Source organism: Bufo gargarizans, chromosome 2, assembly GCF_014858855.1.
Source record: "Bufo gargarizans isolate SCDJY-AF-19 chromosome 2, ASM1485885v1, whole genome shotgun sequence".
Taxonomy (NCBI): Eukaryota; Metazoa; Chordata; class Amphibia; order Anura; family Bufonidae; genus Bufo; species Bufo gargarizans.
The window spans coordinates 177,149,202-177,174,560 of NC_058081.1; the positions used below are offsets into that span (position 1 = coordinate 177,149,202).

The window sequence follows — 25,359 nt, forward strand, 5'->3', positions numbered from 1 at the left end:
CATCCTCATTCTGCTGATACCCATCATTATATCCCTTTGCAAACAATGATGTAATGACTAGTTAATATCTGTGTTTTCACGGTCAAGAAAGAAAAGACGATACATGTTGGACTGTGTAGGCAGATGGATCACCGTAATTTTATTTTTCTGCTTGTACAGCTATACTGTCTACTAGGGATGAGCGAATTTCATATTTTGAAGTTCGTGTTCTGGCATTTACTGAAGTGCGTTATGGATGCTGTTACCACGGACCATAACTCAATTCCATGGCAGAATGCCTTTAGAGGTATTCTGTTATTCATTCCGTCATAATAGAAGTCTGTGGCCTGCATAACAGATCCGTCCAGTGTCCGTTATGCTGGAGTCCTCTCCTGCATAATGTAAACCGGACAAATCCGTTATGCAGCCCATAGACTTCTATTATGACGGAATGAATAACAGAATACCTCTAAAGGCATTCCGTTATGCATTCTGTCATGGAATTGCGTTATGGTCCGTGGTAACGGAATCCATAACGCACTTCAGTAAATGCCACAACACGAACCCGCACACAAACTTCAAAATATGAAATTCACTCATCCCTACTGTCCACCTTTGACTCAAATCAAGTTAATATGTTGAACACTAAACAGGCATGTCCTAAGTGCTGTTGTCAGTAGAAATTCCATGCTATGCTCTTCTCAAACTAAAGGTGGCGCTTGTTTGCTTGATTACACAGGCTGATGCAAACTTTGAATGAGAGAAACGATTGCTACTGCAGTCGTTCATCCATTATCCTCTTCTACAGATGATCAGCAGCACATCCGTGATTACAGAGGGATATGTACTGCCGATTATTGGGCACCATTCAATGGGATTGGAACGAGCGCAGGTATCCCTGATAATTGGCCCCAAATCATGCAGCCTAACAGGGCCTTCATACATTAACCTTGTACCTTGTTTTATGGTGTAGGAGATTTTAAACACACCCAATTGTTTATTTTAATGGAGAGAAAATGGATGGGAAAGGTATGTAAGGAGGGATAGATATGTCAGTATACCCTCTCCGCAGCGTATGATAGTTCTGTATGGCAGTGTATTACAGTAGTGATGAAATGAATAAGGCTCCGCTTACATCTGCATTGTGGTTTCCATTACTAACAGAAGAAGTGCCGAATCCAGCAGCAGTAACTGACCGGCTTCCCTGACTTATAGCCAGGCTCAATGGATTGTGTTCATGTGTGTAGCATTTTAAGCGGAAAAACACATTGCTAGTTTTCCCATCAAACACAATGTACTTTTTTGCCGGACGGATGTGAACACAAATTTTCCTTAGTCTACAATGCGATTTTCAGAATACAGAACGTAATATAGCTCCAATTGCTGCTCTAACCTTGATGAAGTCTATCAGAATGTTATATATGTGAGCTCCCCGAGGCAAGAAGAAACAACTCCCTGGGCTCAGATCATGGAAGAAGAAGAGCTCTTGATCCTAAAACAAAATTTAATGCCACATTAGATGATAATACATTTAATATCCCAAACTGATTTTATATTAATAGGCATAATAAGAATAGCTATGTTAATTGGTATACTAGGGAATACTACTTTAAGATATGTCTAATATTCAAATACTACCCTTTAGAAAACAATTTAGGCTACTTTCACACTAGCGTTTTCCCTTTCCAGTATTGAGATAAGTCATAGGATCTCAATAACGGGGGGAAAACGCTTCAGTTTTGTCCCCATTCATTGTCAGAGGGGACAAAACTGAGCTGAAGGGAACGGAGCGCACCAGAATGCATTCCGTTCATTTCCTTGCCTTCCCATGACGCACACAAAAGTGCTGCAAGCAGCGTCCTGGGATGCGGAGCAAGACGGATCCATCATGACTCACAATGTAAGTCAATGGAGACTGATCCGTTTTCTCTGACACAAAAGAAAACTGATCTGTCCCCCACTGACTTACAATGGTTTTAGTGATGGATCTGTTATTGCTAGATGACGAGATAAGATACCAGATCTTTACCTAGCGGATGCAGACGGTTGTATTATCATGATGGAAGCGTTTTTGCTAATCCATGACGGATCCAACAAAAATGCAGATGTGAAAGTAGCCTTATAATACACCTGTGTGTCCTGAGCTTGTGCTCTGCGGCTTCATTCAACTCTATTGGACTGTAGGAGATACCTTCACCAGTCCCATAGCGATGAATGGAGGGGCAGTGCTCCATTCTCATGATCCATAAGGGTCCCAGCAGTCAGACTCCCAACAATTAGACACATGCTGTGGATAAGGTGATAGGCTTAAATCTTGGGAAACCCCTATAACCGTTTAATTGATACATTTTTTTTTTAAGCACTCAATGACTATTTTTCCTCATCCACTTTAACAGTTATTACTGCTGTCCCCTCTATAATACGAGTAATACAAACCTTTCCAATCTTTCTATGATCTCTGTTTTTAGCTTCTTCCTGGAATTTCTCCCACTCCTTCATTAGCTTATTATCAGGAAAAGAAATGCCATATATTCTCTGCAATGTTTCCATGTCAGCTTTCCCTTCCCAATATGTGGAAGAATTCTATAAGATCATAGTCGCAAGATTATTACAGAATATTAGTTGACGATACAGAATTATGTCATAGCATATTCTGTTTTCAGTCATGAATTTACTATACGTTCTACAGTCTTTGCTTTTAGATTTAAAAATCAATAGTGGTAGCGCCACTATTGATACTAACATATGAATGATCTTAGAGTAATAGGCTATGTACCACCTTTGAGACCATTTATTGCATTTGCTTTGTTGGCTATGACTGAAGGATAATACTGTCCTAAATGCATGAGAGTTAGGCTACATGCACACGACCGTATGTGTTTTGCGATCTGCAAAAAAAAACTGATGACATCCGTATGCCATCCGTTTTTTTTGTGTGGATCCATTGTAACAATGCCTAAAACGGACAAGAATAGGACATGTTATTTTTTTTTGCGGAGCTACGGAATGGACATACGGATGCGGATAGCACACAGTGTGCTGTCTGCATTTTTTGCGGACCCATTGAAATGAATGGGTCCGTATCCTGTCTGCAAAAAAAAAAAAAAAGTAACGGACATGGAAACAAAATATGTTCGTGTGCATGAGGCCTTATGGTCTCATAGGCAATTTGCTGGACACGTTTTTAAATGTTCTAAAAAACTTGGAACTTTGCAAGAGAGCTGGAGAAATCGTTTTATTGCATGTTTATCAAGTACTCCCTCTGCATTATTCCATGCACCTTAGAAGATCCTATCCTGAGAGGCGAGAGGGATATTCTGTTTTGTGTGGATTTGCTGTGTTCATTGAATAAAACTGCATTTACAAAAAAACTTTTTTTAAGTTTGCGTCAATTGCCTTCTATTCTTTTACATCATAGGTTTCTCAGCCCTGACAACTTTACAACCCAATAAAAGAGATGGTAGCTTTATGAGCATTCAGAAGACAAGAGAGGGGTTACAGACCAAGCGATTAAATGGATTTTACACTGAATGGGACCGAGTAGCCTGCAACGTAAGAGAATACATGCAGGCTGGAAATTACAAGCCGAGCAAAAGGTTTAAAAAAACTGGATACATTTTTTTTTTTTATCCCATAATACAGCCAACGCAATAAACAACATCAAGTTGTAAATCTCAAAATATTTGGAGATGCTGCAAAATCTGGACCCTGTAGTTTGTCCGTGACTTCCCAACTTCCTTTTACATGAACATACTGCAGACGTGACACACCGACAAGTTGTCAAAAAACCAAAGAGAGGAAGAGATGGAACTCACAAGGTCCAGATGAGAGAGTTTAGTTGAATCTTACAACTGGACACCAGGCACCCTAATGGTTTAAACTTTAGGATCAGATATTATGTGTTTCTATTAGGTTTTGTATATTTTCCATGTTATAAGTAAGTGAAGTTTAGATACAAATGAACAACAACTATAACAAGTTTGGGAAAATTTAAAACGGAGTAGAAAAAGCTCATGCAATAGGCACAGCTTATTTCACATCATGTGATTTGATTTAAACTGAAAGTGTGTTATACCTTTTTATGCCATGAATAAGGACAGCACAAGACTGTCCGAAATGCATAGGAGTTGAAATGCACTTTTCAACGGACTGTATCTTTTGTACTTTTTGCTTTTAAGATGATCCAATAAATACTATAAGGATTTGCTGGAATAATCACTTTTTGGATTATCAAGTGCATTCCACATAGTCGCCCCCAAATCTGCAGTTCAGGGGAGGGGTTGCATAGTTTTTATACTGAATTACTACAAGTAGATGATAAACCAGTAAAGGCAGTAACACCAACAAATGATATATTTCTGTATGTTCAGTATGTAAGAAGAAAGATCTGCAAGTACAAGGTAGAAAACCCATCACTTACCTTATAAATTTTAAAGGCTTTAATCTTCCCAGTGTGCCTCACATGGGGACCTCTACACAGGTCAATAAGAGGTCCGCACCTAACCGAGAACACAGGGAGTTAGAGAGTTCCTACACCGTAATAGCACATGAAAGCAAAGCAAACCGTTACCGTTCCTGAGCGGACAATGTGCACTATAGAAACTTCCTCTTGTATAAAAAATAAATACATAAAAAGGCACAAAGGCATTAACTTGGGGGTGTAGTAATTTATTTATATTTAATTGAAATAAAAACCTTAGGATTAATCAGGAATTAAAGAGAACCTGTCATCAACTTTATGCTGTCCATACTAATGGCAGCATACAGCAGAGACCGGCGAGTTGATTTCAGCGGTCTGTCATTTATAAGTAGGTGGTTGCCGAAAACCAACATCACAATCATTGCAGACTGGGCCTGGAAAAGAGTCCCGGCCACCTGAGAAGAGTCCTGGTTATTTATGAATTCCTGCTCTCCTGCTGATGGCTGACAGGCTTCTACCTAGATTTCTCCCTTTCTGTCTAGGAGAGAACTGCCAATCATCAGCAGATGGGTGAGTGCAGGAGATTATGGATATCCAGGACTCTTCTCAGGTAGATGTGACTCTTTACAAGGCCTGGGCTGCAATGATTATGATGCTGGTTCTCAGCAACCACTTACTTTTAGCTCATCAGTGACACACCGCTGAGATCAGCATTTCGGTCACTATTTTATGCTGCCCTCAGTGAGGTCCGCATAAAGTTGATGACAAGTTCCCTTAAGGCTGGGTTCACACCTGAGCGTTTTACAGCGCGTTCCTACGCGCTGTAAAACGCTCAACAAGGAGAAACCAATGATTCCCTATGGGAATGGTTCACACTTGGGCGTTTTACAGCGCGTACGATCGCGCTGTAAAACGCCCGACGCTCCAAAAAGTACATGAGCGACTTTTGGGGCGTTTGTGGCCATAGGACACTGTAGTGAATCACACAAACGCGCGTCAAACGCGCGTTTACTATTACAAAAACGCGCATAAAAATGCGCGTCAAAAACGCGCGTAAACGCAACGCTCAAGTGTGAACCCAGCCTTAAATAAATAAAGTTCACTAAAGGATCTCAAATATTTGAGAGTCATGACATCCGGTGTCAGCATTTAAACCTAGTAAAAGTCAAATAAAAAAACTGAGTGTCAAGCCTCATGGACTTGTATGTATTTTGCTGATCCGCAAAATTCAAGTACAGGCTGTGTGCATCCCACAACTTCCATTGGTCCCACTGACAAGAATAGGACTATGTTTCTTGCGGGATGGACATGCAGTCACAAATGTGCTGTCTATATTTTTGCGGCCCCAGTGAAATGAATGGGTCCGTATCCAACTGCAGATCGGGGAAGGAGGGGGGGGGGGGGATTATGGTTATGTGTATTAGGCCTCATTGACAGAATTATCACAATGTATTTCATATAACATACAGTCATACTGTAATAATCACTCCAAAGTAAGGTCTGTGCGTTACATTTATGTAATGCTATTACAGCCTACTTCTTCAGGACATCTCATCGATTTCACATGGTTACTAGTAAACTATTAAATTGCTCTTCTGTGAACATTTGGAATATAACTAGCCCATTGCAGTGCTTCTGGCAGCTGCAAGCTCTGTAGACCCAGTAAACAAGAAACAGATTTTGGAAAATTGTATTTCAGTTACCTGTATACTGTTGTGGTTGGTGTATCAACTTTTTCATTTAAGATCCGGCATTTAAATTTGTTGTACTAGGAAAAAAATAATAATATATAAACTGTTCAATATCTGACATTAAATACAATGTCATACAGGTAAAAAAATAAAACTAGATTGAGGTGCTCTCCATTAGATTCCAGCCGTCATATTTCTACTGTAGGTCAAAAAAGTCACCTGTTGCTTTAGGTAACTGCAGCACTTTTTGTCTGCACTATTTTTTTAATCTAGATTAAGAAAACTAGAAAATTGTGCTAAAATGCGAGATGTTATAAGACATACTGCTATTCGGTCCAGAATAGGGCTTGTTTCAGCTCACTAGACCGGTGTGTGCAAGTCCCGACGATCCTTATTTACTTTAACCAGAGGCTAAAGAAACCCTTTTTGTGACCTCGATATTAAAACTTAGGCTACTTTCACACTCGCGTTTGGTGCGGATCCGTCATGGCTCTGCACAAATGGATCCGTTCAGATAATACAACTGTCTGCATCCGTTCAGAACGGATCAGTTTGTATTATCTTTAACATAGCCAAGACGGATCCGTCTTGAACATCATTGAAAGTCAATAGAAGACGGATCCGTTTTCTATTGTGCCAGATTGCGTCATAGAAAATGGACCCGTCCCCATTGATTTACATTGTGTGTCAAAACTGATCCGTTTGGCTCAGTTTCGTCAGACAGACACCAAAATGCTGCAAAGCGGAATGGAGACGGAATGGAGGCAAACTGATGCATTCTGAGCGGATCGTTTTCCATTCAGAATGCATTAGGGCGTTGTGGACCGCTTGTGGGAGCCCTGAACGGATCTCACAAACGGAAAGCCAAAACGCCAGTGTAAAAGTAGCCTTAACTGTTATTTGACCAGAAGTAAAAAAAAATCCTAAAATAGCTATAGCGCAGATTGCCCATGATTATAAAGCACGATACCGCTAGATAACTCTGTGGGATATCACACTCTAGACATTATTAATGTATTCCTGCCTTGGCCTTCAGCTGCTGTGCTCCTGCAGTGCCACACCACCAGCCATCATTGTCACTATGGGAAGATTGCATTTTAAAATAATTAGCAACAAAGCTCCCCAGACATGTTTCGGCGTGTCCTGTCTTCATCAGGGGCAGTGACAATGATGGCTAGTGGTGTCGCACTGCAGGAGCACCGCATCTGAAGGCCAAGGCAGGAATACAATAATAATATCTACAGTGCGATATCCCACAGAGCTGTCTAGCGGTATCAGGTTTTATTATCATGGACTAGCTGCACTACAGATATACGTCTCAATACTAAAGTATAAGCGCATCAGTACTCGTATAGGCAGGGTTCATTCCCACTGCTAGCCTAGAAACAATTTGGCACGCTATAGTTCCTGTGGTGGTGCTCCACAAAGTGACAGAATTAGGAAGGTATTGTCCTAGTTTTAATAGGGATTTGGGGGAATTTTCTTAACTCTTGTCAAATTAGTTAAATAATTAAAGGGGTTGTGCAGCGATTTATATTGATGACCCTTCCTAAGGGTGGGCCATCAATATCGGATCTCTTTGCGAGCGCCATTTCCTGTTCACTACACTGCACTCATTCTCTTGAATGTAGTGAGTACTTGTAATTACACTACACCGCTGCTCCACAGGAGACGATGCATATAGTAAAGACCAGCTTGTCAAACAGCTGACCGTCAGGGTTGCCGGGTGTTGGACCCCAGCCGATCAGATATTGATGTCCTATCCTATTCTGGCTTATTTTAGGGTGCTCGTCACGGTTCTGTTCCCGACTCCACCGCAGGATCCACACTTGTAATACATTCAAATAGACAGCACTCCAAATGGTAGATATGCAAATTTGTGTATTTATTCAGCTGGACATGATGGTACACAATAATACAACATTTCGGGCTAAAGGAGAGCCCTTCATCAGGCTAAATGTGTGACCAAGGTAAGGGAAGGCCGGACGTTGTATTATTGTGTACCACCATGTCCGGCTGAATAAATACACTCATTTTCATATCTACCATTTGGAGTGCTGTCTATTTGCATATACTATCCTGAGGATAGATCATCAATATAAAGTTGTTGCACAACCCCTTTAACTCATATCGAGATCACTAACAGTGTTTTTGTTTAGCATCTGGCCTATTGCGCAGTATACACCTTGGACTGTCCCTGAGGTTAAGTTTTGTTAATTTTGTCCACAGTTCACTCCACATCGGAATCAGGTCCAAAAAGACATAGTTAAAAACTCCAGTGATGTATCAAAAAAATAAAATAAAATAAAAACATGGCAGCACCAGGAGTCCCTATGTCTCTAACAAAATGGAACCATATGGACAATGTCAGCCACTACATATGGTAATTGCGCACAGTAATTTGGCATGTACAAATGAAGTCGCTAACCATCTATAATTTACCTGTTTTATTTACCTTAAACATTTCCAGGAGAAGTTCTTTTCTGACTTCCAGCCTTTGAAATGGCTGTTTCTCCTTAATGATGGTTTTACACATATTCTCCAAGACAGGGAACTCATTGCTGGACACACCTCTAGAGAAAAGTCACATATCATACAGCATTACTCTTGGCAAACACAATAAAATACCTAGATTCTTAAAGACTCCTATGTATTTTCATACAATTTCATTTAACAGAGAATGGTGAAATTAGCATCTTTCTAAATCACTTAATTTAAAAAATATAGCCGTTCCGTGGCCCCACAAAAAAAAAAAAAAAAAAAAAAAAAACATAACCTGTCCTATTCTTGTCCGATTTGCGGACAAGAATAAGCAGTTATATCAATGGCTGTCCGTGCCTCAAATTGCGGAACGCACACGGACGTCATCCGTGTTTTGCGGATCAGCAATTTGCAGACCGCAAAACACACAACGATCGTGTGCATGTAGCCTCAACCTAAAAAATAAAAATAAAAAAAATGTTAAAATTAGGGATACTAGGGGTCTCACTTCCACCTAAATTGCCATCTACTGCCTGCTATCAAGAAAGAGCAGTCCCTAGTAAGGCTTCTTGCACACGACCGTATGACTAAGTATTTTGCGGTCTGCAAAAACGGATCCGCAAAAAATACGGATGACGTCCGTGTGCATTCCATTTTTTGCGGAATGGAATAGCTGGCCCCTGATAGAACAGTACTATCCTTGTCCGTTATGCGGACAATAATAGGAGCGGAAAATGGAAATACGGAAACGGAAGGCATACGGAGTACCTTCCTTTTTTTTTTTTTTTTTTTTTTACGGATCCATTGAAATGAATGGGTCAGTATACGGTACGCGAAAAACAGAAAAAAAACTTTCGCGTGCAAGAGGCCTAACAGAGAGGCAGAAGATGCCTCACAGGAAATGGGGGCGTGTCAGAGCTAGCTCAGATCCTGAGCCTGATAAAATAAATGCTTCTTCACAGCTTTTGAAGACTATAGGAGCCTCCTGTATGTCTGTAAGGTCTCATGCACACGACCGTTGTTGTTTTGCAGTCCTTTTTTAACACGGATCTGTTCCGAATCAAAAAATTATAATTTCCTCTGATTTAAGTCCTCTTCCATTTCGTTCTTGCACAAAACATATCCGTATGGTTTCCGTATTTGATCAGTTTTTTGCGGATCAGAAACGGAAACAGTAACCTATTAATTACCAAACACATGAGCAATATGGGCTGGGCATAGCATTTCTACAGTATGGATCCGCAAAATACGGATGACATACGGATGTGTTCCTTGTGCGTTCTGTATTTTTTGTGGACCCATTAATAGGGGCATCGGACCATGATTTGCGGACAATAAATGCACACGGAGTACCTTCCATTGTTTTCGCGGACCCATTAAAGTGAATGGTTTCGCATACGGTCCACAAAAAAAAGGAACGGAAGCGGAAAGAAAATACGTTCGTGTGCATGAGCCCTAAGAGTGATCTCCCTCTCCTTAGCTGTTCTGTTAGCTCTGGAGCTGAAAACAAACATAGTGGGAAGTAAGAGAAAAGACATCACGGCAGTACAGTGCTGGAAGATTTCATAGAAGCCTTTTGCTTGTGAGAGAAATGCATCTAACCGTGCATCTGAAACTGATTAATATATGTCTGAAAAAGACTTTAGGGAAGCCCATAAAAACCTGTTCCATTAAGTTATGATTGTACAAAGCCATTATGCAAATTTTAGGGGGAGAACTCACGCAGATATTCTAATTTATTAATTTAATTCAACAATTTACAGTAAACATACAGCAATTTTTACATGCTATGCTGTAAAAGGCTTGAAGATACACCAACAGTGTGTAAGACAATCTTCCATAGATTGTACAACTGAAGAGAAATTGTTACCTTTCCTCTAAATACATATCATAATAGAAGCCATTTTCAATAGGCGGGCCATAGCACAAGCAGCCTCCATAGTAATTCTCCATGGTCTCCCCAAGAACATGGGCGCTAGAATGCCAGTAAACCTACAGGGATGCAAATATTTCCAATAGTGAGCAGTATTTAAAAAGCCAATTCACTTACTTTTAATATCAAGAACCTCACAGAGTTCTAAATTCACAATCTAGATATTTCCTTGCATACAGTAAATCAACACAAATGCATCACATACAGGGCACTTGGATAATTGTATTCATATGCATTTTACTGGACTTTCATTGTGTAAAGCCTTAGGCTACATGCACACGACCGTGCCTTTTTTGCGGTCCGCAAAAAACTGAAGCCGTCCGTGTGCCTTCCGCAATTTGCGGAAGGGAATGGGCGGACCCATTGTAGACATGCCTATTCTTGTCTGCAAAACAGACAAGAATAGGACATGCTATATTTTTTTTGCGGGGCCTCGGAATGGTGCAACGGATGCGGACAGCACACTGAGTGCTGTCCGCATCTTTTGCGGCCCCATTAAAGTGAACGGGTCCGCATCCGAACCGCAAAAACGGCGGCTCGGATGCGGGCCCAAACAACGGCCGGATGCATAAGGCCTCATTCACACGTCAGTGTTTTGGTCAGTGATTTCCATCAGCGATGGCTAAGAGCAGGATTGGAGTCTCCACAGACACAAGGTATAAAAGGGAAAGATTTGGACCAGTTCTTTGTTTAGAGACGCACCTGGTTTGGCTCAAAATTACTGATGAAAAACACTGACCGAAAACGGACTGTGTGAATAAGGCTTAATTACACACTGAATATCTGCAGCAAGTAAGTCACATGTGAACTAAAGACAAACACACAAAGAAGTTCCATGACTACACTGTGCCAACATTGGTTCTGTTGCTGAGTGTCCAGAGGACAAAGAAAAGGAAAGTCTATGATAGACCACTGACGATTACACAAACCTGCAATAATTTAGCATAAATATTAATTACAACAGTCGATAACTTACAGCTTGAGCTTCTTCGTTGTCAAATGCCAGCAGTTCTAAAGTGCAGTCGTCTTCTAGTGGTCGGTCAAGATCCCAAAGCTCGGCATTCACCTTGGCTATAACAGTGTTATCTGCCAATCCACGACTGCAAAAGACGTCCATAGTTCACTAGCTTACATCGTACTTAACTTTGCGCATTTACTATTAAGTGAGCAAGCATTACAGCTTTTATTCACCAACTTCCCATGCTACTTCTGTTCGTGCTATCAAAACCAAATGTAAAAGCAGATAACATTTATGATCCATAGCACACTACAATGGAAACTTTTTATGCAGTAATAAGTTCTTTTTTTCAATGACTTCAATAATTTCAGTTTATAATCAATTTAAAGGGTTTGTCAGAGTTAAAAATATGGTCAAAGGCAGGGAAGTCATACTCCCCATTTCAAACCCCAGCAATGACACTGGAGCATAGGTGGTTTGAACTGGTGAGTAAATTTTTTTTCATTATTTTAACACCTTCCCTACCATAGATAATTTTTTTGTCTCCTGAACTGTCCCTTTAAAGGGGTTTTCTCATCATGGACAATGGGGGTATAGCGCTAGGATATGCCCCCACTGTCGTATAGGTGCGGGTCCCACCACTGGGACCCGCACCTATATCAAGAACGAAGCCCCGCAAGGTGCTGGACTCCAGTCCGGCCACCACCAAGCCAGCTCCCCATAGAAGTGAATGGGAGCGTACCGCGCATGCGCGACCCCCGCTCCAATTCATTTATATGGGGCAGACAGAAATAGCAAAGTCAGCGCTTGGCTATTTTTGGCGGCCCAATAGAAAATGAATAAAGGGCGGCTGAAGCATGCGCAGTGCGCCCTCCTTCACTTACGGGGCTCTGTTCTAGATATAGGTGCAGGTCCCAGCAGTGGGATCCGCACCTATAAGACAATGGGGGAATATCTTAGCGATCTGCCCCCATTGTCCATGATGAGACAACCCCTTTAAAGGCAAGTGATGTAAACAGCTACTAACAGATCTTCTGCGGCAGTCATCTGAAATTATCTTAAAAATCAGGGAAAATTAAAGTACTTCAAAATCACTAGTAGAAGACACCATACCTAATGCCAGCAGCTACTTCATATGGGGTTGTTCTCCAGGACTGTCCATCAATGGCCTTTCCATCAGGTAAAAAGATTTTAATAGTTTTGCTTTGTTTTGCAGCTCTCTCTGCCATTAAAGTATCATGTTCCCTTTTCAGAGTTTCATAGAGTTGAAGTCTGCTCTTGATAAATGTTGGAGATGGAAGACTCTGTAATAAACATCCATAGATCAGTAATATTATATATATATATATATATATATATATATAATCTATTACAATAATATATTTATGTGCCATTACTACTCCAACAGGATCCAAAGATCTGTTCCCATCAGCGTTGTGGCTTTCTTTTTTCATGGAAGCAACAATTCTACGCCCGATTTTTCACAAAATGGGCCTATAATGGGGTCCATCAAGGTCTATCATTTTGACAGAAAGAAAATAACATTTTGTCAAACTAGTAGAACTGGTGCTAGATGATCCAAATGCAGCCTCTGACGCTGATGTGAACACAACCTAAGAAGATAATGACAAACAGCACTATTCATACAGAAGAACGGCAAGAGAAACATTATTACTTCAGTTACTATAAACATAGAAACAAAGTAATGGAAAGAACTCGTATAAAGAACCATAAAGCTGCAGCTACATGGCGACGTGACAAGCGACATGAAGATTGCGGTTTTGCATTGCGACATTGGATCTAATGATCGTCAATGGGGATGTGATGCAACACCGCTTTTTGGCTGCCAGTTGCATGTGGCTTTGCCATTACAGACCACAATGCAAGTCGCAAGCAACTTAGATCTGCCTGTGATTTGGCAGCGATCTTACAGACAAGTAACAGCTTTAAAATAGCCACAGGACAATCTGCACATCTGCATTGTGGCTTTGATTTAGGACAGATCCATTGCACCCGTCAGCCCCCACTTGACTTATCTCGGGGCTTGTTGGATTGTACCGAGACGTCCATGCAGCTCTATTTTTCCTGTCAGACTTCTAACTAACCTGTGATGTGAATAGAGTCTTAAACAACCTCACAGCAACAACACCATGCGCATGCAAAAACAAGACTCTAAATCGAGACCTTGGTGATGACCACCATAAGGAATTTGTTGCACAAGAACTGGACAGACAGGCTTACTCAACTTGATTGACAGATCTCTCCCTAAATGCAAAATGGAGAGACCTGTTGATTAAGCTAGACAAGGTAGCGAGAAGCTGGCGGAGAGCCACCCAGTGGACTCTGTGCCCAACTCCAAGTTTTCTCTGAAATGCTGCATTGTTCTTTGTAGGGTGTCAGTATTTTGAGTTGAGGATTACAGCACAGAACATTAAAGGGGTTATCCAGGAATTTCATATTGATGGCATCAATTTTAGATTGGCAGCGGTCCTGGAAGTCGACCCCCTTTAATCGGATGTTTGAAGAGGCTGCTGCGATCACCTGAGCTCCAGTGAGCGCTGTTGTGTCTTCACAGCTTACCAAGCACAGCACTGTACATTGCATAGTGGCTGTGCTTGGTATTGCAGTTCAGCCCCATTAACTTGAATGGGACTGAGCTGCACCTAGGCCACGTGACCAAAGAATTGCCTAAGCGAGTAGGTGTCCCAGGTGGATAGGTCATCAATATTAAAATACCAGATTCAGTGGACCTGATAAATGGTTTATGGATTGTCCAGTCATTTATCAATGACATGATGATGTCATTGCTTATACACAACCCTCATCTTCTATTAAGCCTTTATGTTATCATACCTTGACGTGGATGGGGAAAATGACATCTGGGCAGCCGATGCAATCAGGATTATTCTGACATTAATAGATAAGTGCAGCATGGCACCAAAAATGCTCAAACCTACATCTCTAATATAATATAAAACCTAAATACACATTTACAAAGACAAAGATGTGATCTACTCTTTAAGGTTAAAGGGAACCTGTCACCGGGAATTTGTGTATAGAGCTGAGGACATGGGTTGCCAGATGGCCACTAGGACATCCGCAATACCCAGTCCCCATAGCTCTGTGTGCTTTTATTGTGTAAAAAACATGATTTGATACATATGCAAATTAACATAAAAGAGTCATATCTTGCTTGTGTGACCAGAGAAGAGTCATATTTTCAAGCTCTGACTCCTCTCAGGTTAATTTGCATATGTATCAAATCGGTTTTTATACACAATAAAAGCACACAGAGCTATGGGGACTGAGTATTGCGGATGTGCTAGCGGCCGTCTAGCAACCCATGTCCTCAGCTCTATACCCAAAATATACCCAAAATCCAGGTGACAGGTTTCCTTTAGGATGTCCCTGTGTAAGCAAAAAAAAAAAAAAACGCAGCTAACCATAGTCAGTTACCCACAGTTAACCTAATCCCGCAGTTTGAAGGCAGAGTATTTACTTATTTTACACATTTATATAGCGCTGGCATATTCCGCAGCGCTTTACAGACATTAGCATCATGCTGTTCCCAATGAGCCTCAAAATCTAAGTTCCCTATGAGTATGTCTATGGAGTGTGGGAGGAAACCAGAGTATCCGGAGAAAACCCACGCAAACAAGGGGAGAACATACAAACTACATGCAGATGTTGTCCTTGGTCAGACTCTAACCTAGGACCTCAGCGCTGCAAAGCACCAGTGCTGCTAATCACAGAGTGTATGTTCTACTCGCCTTCTAGGCACTCTGACAACAGGAATTTTCCAGAATTGTTATATCTAGAGTCAATGGAGGCTGGAATACTGGAGCATAAATTGGTATTTCTGCATCTACTGTCTATATATAAAGAAATACGGTTTCATTCTAGAAAACTCACACTGGTGAATTACTCAGAAATAAAAAGTAAGAAAAATTGCTCTGGAGCTCTGCTGATCAGGGTCAGCGTAAAACAATCTAATGAGATAACGAGAGGGATATTTACTAGGGGCATAAAAAAGTTGCAAATTATGGCGCACACCATAGGTGCACCATATCTGCATCTTTTTATGCTTCCCAGTGCCAAGAAAAGGGGAGAGCTTTGCGCTGCCCAACAGATTTACTATAACTTCCACGAGAAAGTGGCTTAAAGGGGTATTCCCATCTTGGACTTTTAGGGCATATTGCTAAGATATTTCCCCAATGTCTGATAAATTCGGGTCCCCCCTCCGAGATCCGCACCTATACTTAGAATGGAGGCCGCAAAGTGCCGGAGGGCGCATTGCATAGGCACGGCTGCCGTCCAATTTCTATGGGACTGCCGAAAATAGCAGAGCAGCATGCGCGGCTATTTTTGGAAGTCCCATTGAAATGAATGGGAAGTGCGCTGAGCAATCGCGGCCACCACTCCATTTAGGTCTATGGGACTGCCGAAAATAGCCAGTTGTTTCTGTAAGCCCCATAGAAGTGAATGGAGCGGTGGGACTTCTGAAAATGGCAGAGCACGATGCGCCCTACGGCACTTTGCGGGCTCCATTCTAAGTATAGGTGCGGGTCTCTGAGGTGGGACCCACACCTATCAAACATTGTCCAAGATGGAAATAATCCTTTAAGCTATAGCTGAAGTCTACACCAACCTGTATAGGGATCAAAACAGTATGAAAAACAGCTTATTAGTATGAAAAAAAGATTATTAAACATGAGAATGAAGAGGACACATCAATAGTTTCTGAATGTTTAATAGTATGATGCATAGCCGCATAATGCACATAGGACACTAAGAAGGACGTCAATACAATAACATACATGACATATTTAAAAGTTTATTGTGGAGGTTTATAAAAAGTATACATCTTTTTTAGCACCGAATTTATGAAACCACTTTAAGTTTTACTGCATGTGAGGGAAAAAATTAAATAAAAATACAGTGATGCACAGAGCACGCTATAATTAAAGGAAAAGAAATTCTAAACCCAAGGCTGCGGCTTCTGAGACTTTCTAGCAATGACCTGCTCTCTGTAGGAGAAAACTAGATCACTGAGGTGTAGAGGGCTCATAGTGACATACCACAGGGTCTTAGGCACTTTACGGAGCATCATGGCCCTAATAAAAGGGGTATTCCCATCTTATAAAGTGATGGCATATGACTAGGATATGTCATCACTTTGGGGGTTTGAGCTCTGGGATCACAACATATCATGAGAATGAAGTGGATGCAGTGCCGATTTAGGGCTGGACCCTCTTCTAGGGTCACCCCACACTGTGGATATCCAGGCATGCAGGGAATACAGCACAAAAACCGCCCTTTCCTTTCTTAGGACTGATGGGATTTGCAGAGGTCGGACCCCCAGTTTTTATAAAGGGATGGCCCATCACATCACTGGCAATATGCCATCACTTTATAAAACATAGGAATACTCCTTTAATTTGGGAAGAGGTAGGGATCCAAATTTATGGACCCCAAACAAAAGCATGTTTCTGTCACACATCAGATTCATGAAAACTACGTTCCCCTGTGTTCTACTCAAAAATATACAAGTTTTACTAGCAAACAAAGTGTAAAGGGATGAAACATGGCTCGCTAAACCAATAAAAGGTTTGAGCACAGAAAATTCCAATAAGGATTACTCACTTCCAATTTCCCTTTCTTCCGTTCAGTTGGATCCTTTGTCAAGGGACCTTGAGGACCGAGCAACAGAGAAACATTTTTGTGAAGATATGAAATGTTACACATCACTTGTTACACTGGAGGACTAGATGGCGTCACTCATGGCAGCAATGAGAATGAAACCTAAAAACGCCACAGCTTTTTCCAAGACATAATTGATTAAATGATAACTAATTGATACCGTTAAACATTTCACATTGTTATAGCGCGTGCTGCTAACTAAACATATTACTGTTTGCCCATAAGGAAGGCTTTCAGCCTCTTAGCATAAACATTAATATTTTCATTCTCAGACAGCAAGCCGTGATCTCAAAATAGCAGATAATATTTTACTATACAATAAAATGAACATTCCCTCTGCAAGCTGATATTATGTAGGCTAAGTGCTGGATCATTGGATTTACACTAGAAATATTTTAATACAACTAGATTACGTGATTTTATGTATTTCTTGTACCATGGTTGATGTTACATGGGATACTCATGAAAGTAACTATTTGTCCGATCTTGTAATGCTATGGTATTTTTGTCATCAACTGTTGCATGTATACTGTGCAGACTATTTTCCTTAGCATTTTTGTGTTTAAAAAATAAATAAAAAATCAAATAAAAATTATCTGATTTAAAAAAGAAATATTTTAATACACCCTGTTGGAAACTCTTGAAGGGGGAGTTCAAAATAACGCTCTCCACCCCCAAAGTGCGCAGTAACATGGACCATCTTTCCAATCACAACAAAGTATTTCTGATTGTGCAAGTTACAGAGGAGCTGATCTCAATGAAGCCGAGGAGGCTGGAAGATCAAAGTTGAATGTACACTAAACTAATTTGCAGTCAGAGTGTTACAGAGCTGGAGGAGTTGTGTAAATTCATCTATAGATCTATAGGAAAATCATTCAGGGCTTAGGAGTCCAGTGGGCAGTCCTAGTCAATGATGGACAACATCCCCTGTAAATGTGTACAGACAGAGGTCAGTCACCGACAGGACAGCCTAGGGGGCTTCTAAACCCCAAACCAGAGATTTAGATAAATAGATGTCAAGTTACAGTTAGGGGAAAATATATATTGTCCCCCTATGCATTGTTTTGGTTTTAAAAAGTTGCACATTTAATCACAACTGTTGTTTTTACACCGCCATCGCCAGTTATAAAAAAACAAAGGGGACATGACGAAGCTCGTGGCCCCATCTCATTTATCATCGTTTATGTCAGAAACTTGTGTGAATGAGTACGGAAATCAACACCAGCTACGAGCTACAGTATATTTCAGTCAGGCAGAGGGACTGCCGGAAGATGCATTTAATTCACGACATGGCCTTCACGTTGTCATAAATTAAGTACATCCTCCAGCGACCCAGAACCTATGAAGACAGGCGTAGCCTCAATCTTTTCTCATAAAATATATAAACTCACTTAGATCTTCCTGCTCTATAACATTCTACCAGCAGATTAGACTACATTTTCTGTCCCTTTAAGGAGGACATAAACAAGTAACAGACAACTCTGGCACACATCACATGGCGAAAAGTAGTGGACAGGAAACATGTATCCCGTCAGAGCTCATCTTCATTACCACTATGATATTTGAAAGTCATGAGGAGTCTTGTGACTTACCTACTGGATGGAATTTTCTTTTTTGCTCTTTTGAGTTGCCGTGTGACCCTCTCTTCAGTAATAGTAAATAGGTGTCTGGTGACTATAAAACATGAAAATATTGTATATGAAATACACCTGTAATGCAGCTGACATCTACTATATAACAGGCAAACAAAAGTACTTCTAAACCGTTACTGTGACCGCATTCTATATATTAGTGATTCACACAAAACGTTTCTTCATTTGACTTTGAATCCAGAGGGGGAAAAAAAGCCTCTGGTTGGAGAGCTTCATTTCTACAAGCAGGCAAATAATGCAAGTTTGTGAGCGTTGGCGTGTTTGATTTCCAGTGTGTGTTTGTATTAAGTGTGTGACTTTAGATTACGTGACTTCAGATTCAGGGACTTTAGGAGGGGACTACAGTAAGGCTACTTTCACACTTGCGTTCAGAGCGGATCCGTCTAAGACGGATCCGCTCATATAATGCAGACGGTGGCTCCGTCCAGAACGGATCAGTCTGCATTATAATGTAAAACTATTTCTAAGTGTCAAAGTAGCCTCAGACGGATCCGTTTTGACTTTACATTGAAAGTCAATGGGGGACGGATCCGTTTGAAAATTGAGCCATAGTGTGTCATATTCAAACGGATCCGTCCCCACAGACTTACATTGTAAGTCTGGACGGATCTGTTTGCCTCCGCACGGCCAGGCGGACACCCGAACGCTGCAAGCAGCGTTCATGTGTCCGCCTGCTGAGCGGAGCGGAGGCCAAACGCTGCCAGACTGATGCATTCTGAGCGGATCCTCGTCCACTCAGAATGCATTAGGGCTGGACGGATGCGTTCGGGGCCGCTTGTGAGAGCCTTCAAACGGAACTCACAAGCGGAGCCCCGAACGCAAATGTGAAAGTAGCCCAAGTTAGATCCTTATCACTGCACTATATTGTATTTTTGTCTTTTCTTGCGTAATCCCCATTTAGTATGTGTTCCATTATTGACAGCACAGTCCAGTGCACATCTTGTCTAATGTATGCAGTCCTAGAACAGCCGTTTGTCTTTGTTCAAAATGTGAGCAAATTGCCCATTTGGAATCGCACATCGAGTATGCAACCGGGCGAATTTCAACACTGAGAAGCGTTGACAATTTGGAAAAGAGTTTGCTGCTCACTGAGCAAGCACTCTATGGGGTAGATGTGGGGGAGTAGCGAAGAGGCTCAGGAAAGTGAGATAGCTAGCTCGATAATAGAAAGCAGGGTAGAGGTAAGAGTGCCAGGGAGGCTAGCCCTGATCTGATACACCCCAACAAGTTTGCACGGTTGGCAGATGAGGGGTATGTTAGTTCAGGGAGTACACTGCTGCAGCTAGACACTTCCTCTACCAGTCAGGGGAATGTCAGCTCCAGTAAGCAGGGAACCAGGTGAGCAGGGAAGGCCAGACAGGTGCTGGTAGTAGGAGACTCAATTATTAGAGGTACAGTCTCGCGAGATGACGCGCCGCCGCGTAATTGTGCCCGAGTCAGCCATCTCCGGACCGCAATCCTGCGTTAGGCGGTCTGGAGGCGCTTAAACACTCATATGGCTGCAACAAATGCATATCAAGCTACTACATTTGTAGCTCCCTTTATATTGCAGCCATGTGGGCTTAGTATTTGGGCGATCTGAAAATAAACTTGGATGATTGTTTGTCCCAAGGTGGGAGCTTTTCGGGCTACACATCTAATACCATTAGTTACCAGGTTATGCCATTCTTTATCATAGCTTAATACTGGAAGATGTTTTATAAATTTACAGAATTTTGTGTATTCTTCACTGTATTTAGTAATAAAAGTAGCAGCATTATTACGTGTAGAAAAAGCACTTTTCTTGTGTACGGTATGCGTGAGGATGTATATTTGGGGAAAATTAATGTTTCCCTATTTAATGCTCCCTGTAATGCATGTGGAGCATATAATCTTTTACGCAATCTTGTTCTGATGTTATCTGCCTCTTGTACAAAAGCAGTTTCATCAGAACAATTATGTCTGGCTCTTATCATTTCTCCTTTAGGGATAATACCAAAGATGGTATGTGCGCTATATCCCCCGAACAAACAGGTCGTCGATGTAGCGCCCATACCATCGAATTTCCTGATGAAAGGGGTGAAAATCAATAAGGAGGCAGCTTCGCTCCCAACATGCCATAAAAATATTGGCTATGGGGGGGGGGGGGAAGAACTTGGCTCCCATCGACACCCCTGACACCTGTAAATACAAACCGGATTCCAAAAAAGTTGGGACACTAAACAAATTGTGAAAAAAACTGAATGCAATGATGTGGAGATGGCAAATGTCTATTTTATTTGTAATAGAACGTAGATGACAGATCAAACATTTAATCCGAGTAAATGTATCATTTTAAAGGAAAAATACGTTGATTTAAATTTTCACGGTGTCAACAAATCCCAAAAAAGTTGGGACAAGTAGCAATAAGAGGCTGGAAAAAGTAAATTTGAGCATAACAAAGAGCTGGAAGACCAATTAACACTAATTAGGTCAATTGGCAACATGATTGGGTATAAAAAGAGCTTCTCAGAGTGGCAGTGTCTCTCAGAAGCCAAGATGGGTAGAGGATCACCAATTCCCACAATGTTGCGCAGAAAGATAGTGGAGCAATATCAGAAAGGTGTTACCCAGCGAAAAATTGCAAAGACTTTGCATCTATCATCATCAACTGTGCATAACATCATCCGAAGATTCTGAGAATCTGGAACAATCTCTGTGCGTAAGGGTCAAGGCCGTAAAACCATACTGGATGCCCGTGATCTCCGGGCCCTTAAACGACACTGCACCACAAACAGGAATGCTACTGTAAAGGAAATCACAGAATGGGCTCAGGAATACTTCCAGAAACCATTGTCAGTGAACACAATCCACCGTGCCATCCGCCGTTGCCAGCTGAAACTCTACAGTGCAAAGAAGAAGCCATTTCTAAGCAAGATCCACAAGCTCAGGCGTTTTCACTGGGCCAGGGATCATTTAAAATGGAGTGTGGCAAAATGGTAGACTGTTCTGTGGTCAGACGAGTAACGATTCGAAGTTCTTTTTGGAAATCTGGGACGCCATGTCATCCGGACCAAAGAGGACAAGGACAACCCAAGTTGTTATCAACGCTCAGTTCAGAAGCCTGCATCTCTGATTGTATGGGGTTGCATGAGTGCGTGTGGCATGGGCAGCTTGCATTTCTGGAAAGGCACCATCAATGCAGAAAAATATATTCAGATTCTAGAACAACATATGCTCCCATCCAGACATCATCTTTCAGGGAAGACCCTGCATTTTTCAACAAGATAATGCCAGACCACATTCTGCATCAATCACAACATCATTGCTGCGTAGGAGAAGGATCCGGGTACTGAAATGGCCAGTCTGCAGTCCAGATCTTTCACCTATAGAGAACATTTGGCGCATCATAAAGAGGAAGGTGCAACAAAGAAGGCCCAAGACGATTGAACAGTTAGAGGCCTGTATTAGACAAGAATGGGAGGGCATTCCTATTTCTAAACTTGAGAAACTGGTCTCCTCGGTCCCCAGACGTCTGTTGAGTGTTGTAAGAAGAAGGGGAGATGCCACACAGTGGTGAAAATGGCCTTGTCCCAACTTTTTGGGGATTTGTTGACACCATGAAATTCTGATTCAACATATTTTTCCCTTAAAATGGTACATTTTCTCAGTTTAAACTTTTGTTCCGTGATTTATGTTCTATTCTGAATAAAATATTACAAGTTGGCACCTCCACATCATTGCATTCAGTTTTTATTCACGATTTGTATAGTGTCCCAACTTTTTTGGAATCCGGTTTGTAGTATTGATTGTTAAACATAAAAAAATCCACCACCAATAACATTCTTGGAGTGCGGAAGTATAATTACTATCGTTTTTCAAAAACCACTCCAAAGACGACAGTGCCAAGTTATGAGGTATATTGGTGTACAAAGACACCACATCTGCCGTAATCCAAAAATAGCTGGCATTCCACTTGAAATCTGCAAATTATTGTAAAACTGATCTAGTATCCTTAATATATCCCAGAATAAAAGGAACCAAGGGTTAAAGGAGGGAATTGACCCACTCGGACAATCTTCCAGAATAAGAGCCTAGCCCTGCTACAATGGGTCTCATTGGGGGTGGAAATGCCCCCTTATGCAATTTAGGTAGAGCGAGCATGGAAAATGGAGATTATAGGGTGTTCTCAATACATACAAATCTGTCTCTTTTTTACTCAGTATTCCAAGCTCTATCCTTATTGAAAAATCTGTAACATGGAAGTCTTTGATAACTAAATCAGAGTTATTATTCAATTCCAGTAGTGCCCTAAATTCCTTGGACAACATATTACGCTTTTTATAAGGGATTTCATCTATCTGACGTATTTTCTCCTGTATTGATTCTTTCTTAACCCTGTTATACAGAAGACACAGATTTATTCTGTGGTCTTATCCTTTCAGGTTTTTAATTATAAGAGAGTGTCTTGTTAATTTTTTTAACCCTCTATACGTGTGACACCTATTTCCTCTGAGATTGGTGTAACAGGGTATATATAAGTAATGGAGTTTGTGTAACGTGTATCACGAGTAAGGACCGACATGTGATGGTAGATCACGTAGATCGTTGTGGTGTGTGTTTTTTTGAGTTTTTAAACCGCAAGAAATAAAGGATTGTTCGTTTTACAGAGCTGGAATTATCATCCTTTTTTTTTTTTTTTCATATGTCTGCTGTGTACGTATTTAATGACTGACACTAAGATATACCATGACTTGCGTGGCAGATTTAGGTTATAAAATGTTGATGTGTATGTATCTGTATGTGGCATATTCAACTTAACTGACAATAAAAATCTAATGTTCAAAAAAAAAAAAAAGTCACAGCCTCCAGCTACAGATATGTTTGTCAAGTAATACTTGTGACAAAAAAAATTGAACTAGGAAATAGGAATCCAGTCCGGTTAGTTAAGATAATCACTCACCCATGACTTAGTATACCAGGTAATACTACAGTATACTCACTGGGTCTTGGAATAAGACAGTCCACGTGGTCTCTGATGACCTGAACTTGCTTTCCTCACATTGTTCCAGCCTTGTGGGTAAATTGTGGTCGCTGACGGATTGGTCCTGGACAGTTGGTTCCCTTATCTTCTGCAGCCTCTTTAATATAATGGTTGAAGCGGGTTCCTTTAGATCTTCCTGAGTTGGCAACAGTATAACCGAATAAATTATACAGTAAATAAGACAAAAACCATATATCACACAAGAATATGCATTCACAACCAGCCCATACCTCAAATGGGAAGATGACTTTCCAAGATCTTTGCATAGTGTCCAAATATTCCCTTTGTTGAACGCGTTGGAAGGAGCCGGGCCCCCCACTTTTTGTACTTGAGAAAGAGGTAGATGCTGTATTGTCATGCCTGCGTGGTCCCTCTTCATGGCCATTTCTCATCTTTTCCTGATTCAGAGTTGCGGTGCAAAAGAGCAAAAGTCGTTGTGGAGCATTCTCCATTATAGGTAGGTAGTTTTTTTGTGTGTGTTTTTTTTTATTTTTTACAATTATCAATCTATTAATGGAGAGGATTCTACTTAAAGTGGGTATATCCCATAATATGCATGATAGCAAAATAATATAGCAATTACAAACTTTCTAGCATCAAATCTTAAAATACTACATACAATATGATGCTGTTATGGGTGTTTGCTTTTTTTTTTAAGTTGACTTTAAAAACAAACTGCCTTTAAAAATGATACAATTAAAATATATTTTCCCTTAAAAATACCAGAAGCAGATGTAAGAGTCTGCAGTCATGGCTTCTGGCTTCTTCAGCCATCCCAGAGTAGAATAAATATATACAATGCATTCGGAAAGTCTTCAGACCCTTAACTTTTTCACATTTTGTTATGTTGTGGCCTTGTGCTAAAATATAAAAAAAGTTAAAAAAAACAACAAAAAATACAAGTTTTTCCCCAAACATCCTGCACTCAATACCCCAAAATGACAAAGTGAAAACAGAACGTTCCAACTATTTGCTAATATATTGAAAAGGAAAAACTAATATTGCATTGACATAAGTACACAGATCCTTTAGTCAGAACTTTGTTGTAGCCTCTTTGGCAGCAATTTGCTTAAGCCACTCCTGTGTTGTTGTGGCTGTCTGCTTAGGGCAAATGTCTTAAACCACATTTATTACAGTCTTAAAGGGCCAATCATAAATCTGACTTGGCTAAAACTGACTTTAGCCATATGTGAAAGTGGAGTGAGCAGTCAGAGTAATGATAAATCTGGCCCATAGTCTTTGGAGCTCAGCCAGAGTGACCATTGCATTCTTGGTCACCAATCTTGCCGAGGTCCTTCTCCCACTGATTACTTGGTTTGGTGGGGCTGCAAACTCTAGGAAGAGTCCTAGTTGTTCCAAACTTCTTTCATTTAAGAATTATGGAAACCAATGTGCTCTTGGGAACCTTCAGTGAAGCAAAATTTTAGTATTTTTTTTACATCAAATTTCAAGTTTTACGTTTCTCAATTTGGAGTATTTAGCACAGACTGATGGGGGAAACTTGATTTTTTATTTTTAGCAACATAAAATCAGTGAAAGGATC

At 40.9% G+C, this 25,359-nt stretch overlaps 1 protein-coding gene across 2 annotated transcripts in view; it reads right to left on the reverse strand.

The window, feature by feature from the left end:
• Window positions 1-25,359, reverse strand: part of LOC122927662 (threonine--tRNA ligase 2, cytoplasmic-like) — a 63,132-nt gene that overhangs the window by 12,986 nt on the left and 24,787 nt on the right. The window contains exons 5-16 of one of the 2 annotated variants that reach the window (XM_044279720.1): window positions 24,047-24,214; window positions 23,776-23,952; window positions 18,755-18,836; window positions 17,106-17,152; window positions 12,576-12,766; window positions 11,481-11,604; window positions 10,442-10,563; window positions 8,546-8,663; window positions 6,103-6,167; window positions 4,400-4,478; window positions 2,416-2,562; window positions 1,373-1,471 (exon numbers count right to left, since the gene is read on the reverse strand). In XM_044279720.1, coding sequence (XP_044135655.1) covers window positions 1,373-1,471; window positions 2,416-2,562; window positions 4,400-4,478; window positions 6,103-6,167; window positions 8,546-8,663; window positions 10,442-10,563; window positions 11,481-11,604; window positions 12,576-12,766; window positions 17,106-17,152; window positions 18,755-18,836; window positions 23,776-23,952; window positions 24,047-24,214 — 1,419 coding nt within the window. The remainder of the gene's footprint in view (window positions 1-1,372; window positions 1,472-2,415; window positions 2,563-4,399; window positions 4,479-6,102; window positions 6,168-8,545; window positions 8,664-10,441; window positions 10,564-11,480; window positions 11,605-12,575; window positions 12,767-17,105; window positions 17,153-18,754; window positions 18,837-23,775; window positions 23,953-24,046; window positions 24,215-25,359) is intronic. The other variant, XM_044279721.1, reaches the window with a different exon arrangement.